At 38.8% G+C, this 10,003-nt stretch overlaps 1 protein-coding gene across 1 annotated transcript; it reads left to right on the forward strand.

Annotated features, from left to right (window-relative positions):
- Positions 1-417: 417 nt before the first annotated feature.
- LOC125019567 (transmembrane protein 268) lies at positions 418-8,558 on the forward strand. Its single transcript, XM_047604409.1, has 9 exons — positions 418-627; positions 3,116-3,251; positions 3,985-4,079; positions 4,192-4,299; positions 5,208-5,360; positions 5,451-5,561; positions 6,192-6,281; positions 6,489-6,704; positions 7,920-8,558. The coding sequence occupies exons 2-9, from the start codon at positions 3,134-3,136 to the stop codon at positions 8,085-8,087; spliced, it is 1,059 nt and encodes a 352-aa protein (XP_047460365.1). The 5' UTR covers positions 418-627; positions 3,116-3,133; the 3' UTR covers positions 8,088-8,558.
- The last annotated feature ends 1,445 nt before the right edge of the window (positions 8,559-10,003 follow it).

Here is a 10,003-nt window from a genome sequence, read left to right on the forward strand (position 1 = left end):
AAGGTTAAAATATTCACTGATGGACATTTGGCTGCTGTGACGATGCAGTTTCCTTCTCTATTTATGTATGGATCATGCATGGTCTGGACATTTAATATTTGTGTACTCCATGAAACCAACATGCATGTAAAATGGGATCCAATGCATTACCAAAACTAATACTATTTAATAAATGAATGTGGAACCGCTCCAGTGAAGCCACATCTTGATGGTAATTATAACAAACTGGCCCCTAAACTGACTCCATTTGATAAAAGATTCACGAGACAGACTTTATTCAATGTCACAGAGACATCAAAATACAGTATGGATAACAATTATCGAATAGATGCTGTATTTAAAAGAAAGTGGGTGTGCTTTCTAGTGCCGACTGTGTCGCGACGCAAAACTAAAACCACATTCCTGTAGTCATGAGGCTGGGCTGATCTGAGTCACACGCTAAGAGAGAGAGAGACGGAGAGAGGGAAACTAAGAAAGAGAGTGCGCTGCAGTTTGTGTTCGCTGCGAGACATTACTGATGTGAGGGGACCTGCTGTGTGCTGTACGTGCTGCTGTTACAATACGAATGACGGGGGAATTAAATCCTGACAGCTTTGTTGGTGTGATGGACTTTCATCTGAAGAGCAGGTAGGAGTTAAAATACTTTTTTAGGTTATCCAGACCAGAAGCTGAAGCAAAGGCAGCTGGGTTTTCTAGGGTTTCTTGAACATGTTTTGCCTCTCGTCATCAAAGTAACTTCTTCATCTCAGTAATTTAGTCCTATCAAACATATTTAAGAAAACCTAAAATTGTGAACCATCACATACTGTCTTTTAGGTCGTTGGTTTTGAGGTTTCTGTGTAAAATGTCGTACGCTAAGTACGCTAAGACTTCTGAGTGGTTGTGCATGCCTCTAAGAACATAACACTTATAAAGATATCGAGATAAGATAATCATGTAGAGTAAAGTCCTCGGTGTCAAACACCGAAACGCTGAAGATGCTGCTCGTGTGAAGACAAGGCCTTCTGCTTCCTCATCCATGACCTAAAACCTTGTTTTTATTCTTCTCTTCACCAGCTGTAGCGTAAGCAGGCAGCAGATACATGCTTCAATGTCAGTGTAATTTTATCAGCAAGCAAGGAAGTGAAAATGAAAATAGATTTGAGATAGGGCCTGGGTGTAAAGAGAGAGAGAGCTCAGACAAACTGACATCACAGCTGCACGGCTGAATTTTCACACTTCAGTGTTAAAATGTGTCTCTGTAATAACTGACACCCAGGAAAAAAATGTGAGAGTAGAGAGAGGCTGGTTTTGTCCATAAGAAGCATTATCTTTCTTATCTTCTTTCAGGGAAATGAACTACTTCTTATGCTCTTTGAACGGACACCACCTCGCCACAATAAAACCTTTCAATTGCTATATTTTGTGGCAAAGGCAATGCAGCTACGACTCCAGAGACTCATAAAAATGCTAATTCACAAACGCCTATTCCTCTAAACTTAATCTTTCTTTTAAAAGAGCCCATTTGTTCTGCCCCTGTGAGAAGATACCATAACACCCCTAAAGCGAAGGCTCTCAGAGCCTCGAAAGCAGAAGTAATCTGGTTTCCTGCAGGTTTTCAGACTGAACATGTTTATTGGAGATAAAGTTGTGGTCTAGCTGAAGGGATTTTCTTTTAAACAAAAAAGACGTTAAACTCCCCTGGTACTTCTGTTCTGTTTTTTTCTGTTTGTTTTTGAAGCATGAGACGTGTATTTGTACAGCAGATGTTTTATGTCTGATAAAGACCATAAAGATCTTTTCAGATTAATTATCAAAATATCAGATTAATTATGTATGAATATTATTAATTATACAAAATAAGTTGTAACAACATTTTTCTTACAATTTAAAAGGATTTTGGGCTGTTCGGGTCATGTTTGGATTAAGCTCGGATTAAGTCGACACTGAACATTTGAGCCATTTATCCTCTATAACACATAATGTATCAACAGTTTTCATTATTTTTAGCTATGTCCCTATGCAATGATTTAACTAACTAATCTGTGTATCCATTCAATGCTATCTGACCACTCAACTCATGACTTGTAGCTACTTATTTTATCAATTAATTTTAGCTAACTATTTCAAATGTCCATTCACAACTTACTCTAGCTTCGGTGCTAGCTAACAGATTACTTTTAGATGTTCCCAACAGTATTGTTAGATAAATTACCTTTAGCTAACTAAATAGTTCATCTATTACCTTCTAACCACCCCAGTTGTTTCATTACTTCTAACCACTTTAACAGGAACTTTTAGCTAATTGCTCTTTTGTGAATTTTAGCTAATTAGCCTACAGTTACAACTTTTAGCTTTATCTAAAATGTTAATTTATGAATAAGGGCAGCTATTTCAAGCCTCTTGACTTTTAAGTACTTTAATGGGATATCCCCCACATTAGGTTAAGTAATTCAACTTACTTTTATCCAGATACTTTAACAGAGTAGGCTACGGACAAGCTAGCTAGCAACTTGTATAACTTTATCCAACCGTTTTAGCTTTTTATTTGTGGATGCTAGCTAACTACTCTTAAGCTAGCAGCTCTTTTATGACTTTTCGCTAACTACTTCAACTGTTTATTTATGAGTAAGGGCATTTCCAATGTTCATTCCTGACTTTTGTCTATTTCAACTTTTACTCTAACTCCAGTGCTAGCTTTCAGCTAACTACTTCATCAGTTTATTAATTTAAGCAGCTTGTCCAGTGAAACAAGTATTCATCCATTGCTTCAACCTATTAAAACTCATCTGGTCTCTTGCTTTCCAGTTGTTGTTTTTGAGTTTTTAGCATCCAATTGAGCTCCACATAGATATAAAACAATAAATAGATGCATGCCAGTACATTTACAGTATGGCATGCTCTGTTCTTTAATTATCAGACGTGTCAGTTTCCTGTGTCATTAGATTGTCTTGTAGAACTTGGGTCAGAGTGTCTTCATCAGTGTTTTTTTGTGACTATATTCTTGCAAAAATATACTTGACTCAGCTGTCACATGAACCAGAGGAACCTTTCAAAATGTCAGTTTCACCATAAACTCTTTACCAGAAATGGGATCAAGAGTAGTGAAGTTGTGATGCTGTGATTTCTCCTTCAGGATGTGGTGACATCTGAGATGATGGAGAACCAGAACGGAGTCTGTCACATTATGGAGGAGGGTGAGGTGGACGATCAGATCGGACAACCCGAAGCTCTGCCGCAGGCCCCCAACAACAGACCCAGCTGGTCAAATGGTAACCGACTTGTGGGGTTTGTTTAGCATTAGCTTAATACAGAATGATTATTCATCAGTTATGTTTGTCTGAGAAAAGGGGAAGCAGGATAAAAGTAAGGGAAAGAAAAGAAATGGCCTTATGTGGCTAGTTTTGTGTCCTAAACTGAGAAAACCTCATCTTTGATTGTGTAAAAACTGGTATATTAAAACAGTGTTTTAGCAGCTTAGGAAGACACACAAATAATGTTTAATTTGGAGAACTTGCTCATTCTTCTATATTCACAGATATCTTTTGCTTTTGCTAATCTTGCTGATAAAAAAATGAGTTTTTCCTTCAAACTTACTAAAATGTTAATGCAACTGTGTTTAAAATCAAACTAAAACCTGCTTGTGTTAATTGATTTGAAGCATCTCACACTATAACAGTGCTCCCTTTTTTTAGATTCACTCGTGACCAAACTTTGTACCAAACCAGTTCTTCGGCAGTGAGGCATGTGCTTACATGCTTTAGATTTCAGAAACAGAAAGAAAAGTAATTTAACCCTTTAGTTAGATTTAAGTTGCTTCCTCCTAGTGTTAGATGTTTTCTGTATTATCTGCAAGGTTTCCAACACATTTACAGAACATCTATTGTAGATTATTTTGCATACATTGCTCTTCATGACGATCGTGTTGATTGTTATTTTTAATTTTGTGCCCTTGCCTTGTTGTCACACTCATCCTCTCAGGGCCTTTTTCTCTCTTTCCTTTAGGTCAGTGTGTCCTGTCGGTGCAGAGCTGTTCAGCTTTAAACCCCAGCTTTGATCTGTCGCTATGCCGTGCCAGACTGGAGAGTGATGGCTTTGAGGTTTGGGCACACACACACACCCACCGAACAAATATGTCAGTGTCGCTGGATTTTATTTGTGTATTGACATTTACATAAACACCAGGCTGGTAATTTGTTTGTTTCATGTCAGATTCCTATCAGTGACATGGAGGCGCCGCTGAAAACGGCTCTGGATGTCCCTTCGGTCAAGAGATACATGGTTTTCAACTCAGCTCTCTTTCATTTTATAATGGCACCGGTACGATCAAAATCAGAAATCACTTGCTGCTTATTTATCTGCAGCTTTTTCTTCTTCTCTCATAGTCTCATTCTCAGTCACAATCAATGCAGAGGAGACAGAGATATCCTGGATATTATTCTAGATTAAATCAGTCACCAAGAACTATTTCAGTACAACTGAGTAGCAGCTTTTATCAGACTCCTAAATCTAAATTTAATCTAAAGGTAATCCTAATAGCGTCATTGTTGTAGATGACGTTGTGTTTTCTTGTGATCAGTAAACTGACTTCATGGGTAAAAACGTTTTAGTTTTACACTCTTTGTTTAGCTTATTTGTCTGTGTCCTTATCTTAGTCTGATACCAAAAGTGTTCAGAGTTAGTGCTCAGTTATCTGATCTATAGGGGAAGCACTTTATATGATTGGCAGCAGGTTTCTGTGTTAACTTCCTGAGACCCGGCGTCCTCATATCCTCATAAATAAAGCTTATTCTGCTTTATTTAGACCTGTTGCCCTCATAAGGAGACACTTTTATTCACAATGTACTGGTAGAGAAGGGTCAATGCATTTGTTTATTTAGGCTCAGTAACCTTTCTAGTTTGATATGACATACAAATTTAACAAATTCAATAGTTTCTAATGCTGCTTTTTCATTTAAATAAGCAGTTTTATATTGTGATCCACATTGGTGACTTGAATTGTAAAAATAGTGCAATATCGATGCTTATTTTTTATATTTTTTAGGTCCTTTTAATCCCAAATACCTAAACATCTTATTGACCTGCTGTCGAAAACTACAAAACTAGTTCCTCGCTATGTGCTTCTCATTTATTTTACTACTTTAGTATAATAATTCAATGTTTTAAGGCATTATTTAACATAAAATTTGGGCGAATGTTAAAGATGTGATGCGTTCTGCTCCCACCAGATGCTGTATGTGGTGTTGTGGTGTGCCGCGTTCTCCACCCTCCACCTCTATATCACGGTTACTGACTACTGGGTCCTCTGCCTCTGTGTCAGCCTGGTCTCCATCTTCCTCACCACTGCCGTCATCTTCGTCCTCCACCAAAGCAACAAGGAGGTGACATTCAGGCTCTCAGTCAAATGATCTAACAGCTGAACTGAACTTCTATTTGATGGACTGGTTCGTCAAACTTCTTTCTGTGTTCAGATCAATATGAACCTGGACGTTAGGTTAATCCAGGTGAATGAGAGGATGGTGAGACACAAGTTGCTGGTGGGCATCGCTGACTGGGTGCAGAACTGTACCGGAAACATGAAGGTTAGTCTCAGTCTGAACGTATGAGAATATGAAGATAAGGATGTGTTGAAAGTACAATTAATATGTATACCATACATTAAATCATCTGTACTTTGTAGATAATTACCTCAAATTAAAACATTAGTTCAGAGCTATAATGTAACATTTTACATCCCTAAAATTATTACCTATAAGTTATAATTAATATTTGATTAATATGGCAGTTATGTTGAGATCCATTTTTCAGGGAACAAATTCATTTTATCAATATTTTATAGTTCCAGCTTTTCAGATATGACAATTTATATACTTTTTTCTCAAAAAACTTGCCATTTACAATTATAAATTAACGCTTCGTTCTAGATGTGGGTGCATATTTCAAAATAAAATACTTTAACCCGACACAGCAGGAAAATGCAGTTTAAACAGTGAGGCATGAAAACTTGGTGATAAAAGAAATAGGATAAGAGACCACTGATCATTTCTCCGAATGGAATAATGAAGCTCATATTTCTCATCATATTTAAGTAAGAAGTGACCAATCAAAATGCTCTTGAGGTGTGCATGGTCATTGACTGGTTAATTTACAGTAATCAAGAATACACGGTGATATTTACGGCTGCTACTAATCTTGTTGAATTCTCCCTGTAGTTGTGCTTTGTGTACTGGGACATGTCCCGCTGTCTAAAGGCGCTGACTGAAACTTTAGAGGGACGCAGCTCCGTGACCACTGACATTCAGGTGAGAGAGTCGCATACATCTGTCGCCCTGTTTGTTCTCCCGCTGCTTCATCGATTTCTCTGCTACTCCCATGTCTGCCCTCCATCCAAATCGATAGAAACATAATTCCAGGAGCTGCTGTGAACAAACAGAATTTTAGTCTTTGTAGGGTGTTTTTTTTTTTTTTGTAATGAGAAGTTAAAATGATCAATGTCACACTTTTATCAGAAAAAGCTGAAGAGCAAAATGTCCCACCTGGTCCTGGTGACCGAGGTTGAGGCCGACGACACAGAGGCCCCAGAGGAGGAGGAGCAGAGCTCAGATGAACGGAGGCCTCTGCTGGGCAATGGGGACGCAGGCGGCAGCAACTCATCCAGCCAGAGGGACAGCACCAAAGTCACCACCAACTGCAGCCTCATACCTGAGGCATCACTACCTCCACAGGTAAGAGACGTGTATAGAGTTGTTTATACAGATTACAGATTATAACATACTGTTATTATACTGCTACAGTTTTAGTGATTTGAGAATTTATTTTTTCTGGAGACTAACCTTGTGTCAAACCCTAACCCCTACTCCCTATGTAGGATTTCAATATATAGTGAGCTCAACTCCTACAGCTTTCGGACATGTATATCATCGTTTGACCAGTGACTGTATACGCGTTTGACGCGCAGTTAATGACGTCATTGCTGTCGCATCGTTACGTGTCAGACTGACGCGGCTCAATGATTATCCCATTATAAGTTATACGTTACTAAAACGTGATGATTTTATAAACAAACATGAGTGATGTCCATGAAATAAAAAATAAAATTATATATATATTTTTAAAAAAGCTTCATACTTTGTGTCTGTCTGATTAACAGCCACTAACGGCCATTTACGCTAGAGGCGCAATGCATGATGGGATATCCACCACTCGTTTAATCAGCCGATATTTTGTTGTTAAATGAATATTTTAGACAAATCAAGTTACATGATACATCAGAATTAAAGTCATCTGGCATTTAATGTGGGCAGGAAGTAGACTCTGAGCACCAATCATCAGTTAATTGGACCCCCACTATATTTATCCAACAGAAACTTTAGTTACCATGTGGTCAGCAAGCAGGAACCTTCATCTGGGAGTAGGAGACAGATGGCGATGTGCCACTTGCACTGCAGACTAAATCGAAAGCAGTCAGTGTGTTGCAAGGAAACTCAAGCATCTTTCTGCAGTGTCTGATTTTGCAGATCTCGGTTTAATCCTTAAACAGTGCCTCTCAGTTTCCACCGAAACCATGGTAACCGCCATTTTAACTGAGCCATTTTAGAGGACACAAATTAAAAATACTTCCACATATTCAGAGTGATTTTTTTTTCTTTCTGGTTGTGAAAGAAAAATAAAATTGTGTTTGGGAGATTTTAGTAAGTTCAAATCAACAATAGAACATATTTACACAGAATTTCTCATTATTTTAAGAGTTGCATTTTCTCTTTCATCTAAGATTATATTTACACAGTTTTAACCACATCGTGCCATGTGCGAGCTGTTTTGTTGTCTTTTCCTTATTCTTCTGTACAGCACTTTGTGGTTGTTATTAAAGTGCTTTATAAATAAAGCAGGATTGGATTGACATCAACAACCACTTTAACTTTCACATTTATTCCCCCCAGGTTAAAGCCTACCAACTTCTAATGACCTACAGTGCAGCTTATGTGAAGCTGCTGGTGTCTGACAGGCTGTCGGGACCTTCGCACCACCGTCTACGGTCGAGACGAAGCCACTGCACCAACGCCCCGCTCTGCCTCTGCCAGTACATTAAAAAGAAGATCCTTCAGTAACAGAGGAAATGTGTGGGAAACCAGGAACCTGAAACACAGAACTGTTGGACTACACAGTTGGTGGAAGAGTTTTGAATGCACTTAAAAAGGCGAACTTATATTTTTGATATCACTATTTGATGAAGGACTCGTTTGGAGCCTCACACTCTTGATTTCTTTGGTTTTAAGTCTGACCCTCCAGCCTGTGGGGTGCCATTTTTACGCCAGCTCCGTGTTTGCACCACCTGGATGTTTGCAAATTTGCACGGTGCCAAACGCTGTCACACTGAGCACACGGGTCCAATCGAGCTGCTGTATGCTGTAAACAGTATTTATTCTCTTGCACACAACAATCACAGCAGTGCTTACTGCAGATTAAATTATTTGTACCAAATGGGTAGTGATTATATGGGTTATTATATTCTACTTTACTGGAGTATTTTCTACTACATGTCCAAGGGAAATAAAGTTGTTCATTTAATTAGTCAGCTATAATCTGATCAAGATTTAAAAATTCAAAGTGAGTGCTCGACTTTTAGCTGCCAGTGAATATGCTGCTACTGTTTTATGAATAGGATCAACATATTTCTCAATTACATCATACAAACATAATCTGAAGGCACAACTCCTCGTGATGTTAGCAGCAGCAGTTTTTTTCACAAGGTAATGAGAAAGTTTACAGAGCAAAACTGCAGGTTATTATATTTAATGTAGTCCACGGGTGCACATGCTAGTTACTTTACCCTGCAAACAAAATACTTCCTTTTACTTTACTTGTCTGTGCTCTCCACAACTTATTAGTAATGTGGTTAAAGATAAATAAAATTACAACATTATGGCTTTTTAAATGTATCTAACATTTCCATTCATCTTGAATTACTGCAACAGTAATGCAGAGGTTGCACAGTATCAGGTATCTAATAATTTAACAGGAGCCAATTTTACCCAGACTGCGCACTTGAACTTTTGAAACTTTTATCACATTTTTGCAGACGACACTGTATTTTGCACTGAAGTCACATTTTGCCAGGAGTGGCTCAAGTTTTCAGATATTTTACAAATATGACGGTGATACCTAGCAAAGAACTGGAATCAATCAACAAAGACTTTTTCCCACATCTTCTTGGAGGATGGAGACACAATTTGCTGACTGGTAGAATGAAGTGTATCCCCCTCGATGCAGGTGTGTAATGATGCAGACAGGACTTTTAACACCAATCATTGGCTTCAGTTTCCTGGCTCATGTTGGGCTTTTCTGTCCACTCGACAACGTGTGACAGGCACTGGTGTTTTCAGGAGGCTGACTTTGCTTCCCAGCATCCTGAAATATCATCAGTGGTCAGCCATCGTTCCTCGTGCTGCGTCCGAGATGACAGCTCCGCGTGAGAACAGCAGGATCGCTTAAACGCACGCAGCGAGACAGCCAGCGTGGCCGAACCAGGGAAAGCTGGGATCGTGTGATTTAGGAGAGAGGCGTGCAGCGTGAGGCCAAGTTAAACGATCTCAGAGACACCGGTTCGCCTCAGGAGGCTAAATGGCCATCTGTGTTCCTGCACACACAGGCTGGCTTGTCTCCCACCTTTTCCCTCCAACCTGTCTCCTTTTGGCCTGATACATTGCATTACTTTAGAGGACATTAATTCACATTTTAATAAAAACTGTGTATAAAATAACAACGTGAAAGAGGTTGCTTTAATTTAAACGAGCCACAGTGACAGGGAGATGGCTAACCTAGCTCTGCTCAGATGTAATAAAATCCACATGCTAATTAAAGGTCACTAAAATAAAATAAGCATAGCTAACGTCTCAAGGCTGCGACTTATGTTCAAGAGAGATGTCCACGTGAATGCCACCATCTGAAGAAAAGATCCTAAGATTCAGCCAGTAACAGCAGCACAGTTGGTCAAAATGAGCAACTTCTGAAATTTCGAACATAG

Source organism: Mugil cephalus, chromosome 14, assembly GCF_022458985.1.
Source record: "Mugil cephalus isolate CIBA_MC_2020 chromosome 14, CIBA_Mcephalus_1.1, whole genome shotgun sequence".
Classification (NCBI taxonomy): Eukaryota; Metazoa; Chordata; class Actinopteri; order Mugiliformes; family Mugilidae; genus Mugil; species Mugil cephalus.

Excerpts from the sequence above, each read along its gene's own strand:
- LOC125019567 (XM_047604409.1), top strand. The coding sequence starts at position 3,134 with ATGATGGAGAACCAGAACGGAGTCTGTCACATTATGGAGGAGGGTGAG. Across the intron at positions 6,282-6,488 it reads CCGTGACCACTGACATTCAG|AAAAAGCTGAAGAGCAAAAT; the intron begins GTGAGAGAGTCG and ends CACTTTTATCAG. Across the intron at positions 6,705-7,919 it reads AGGCATCACTACCTCCACAG|GTTAAAGCCTACCAACTTCT; the intron begins GTAAGAGACGTG and ends TATTCCCCCCAG.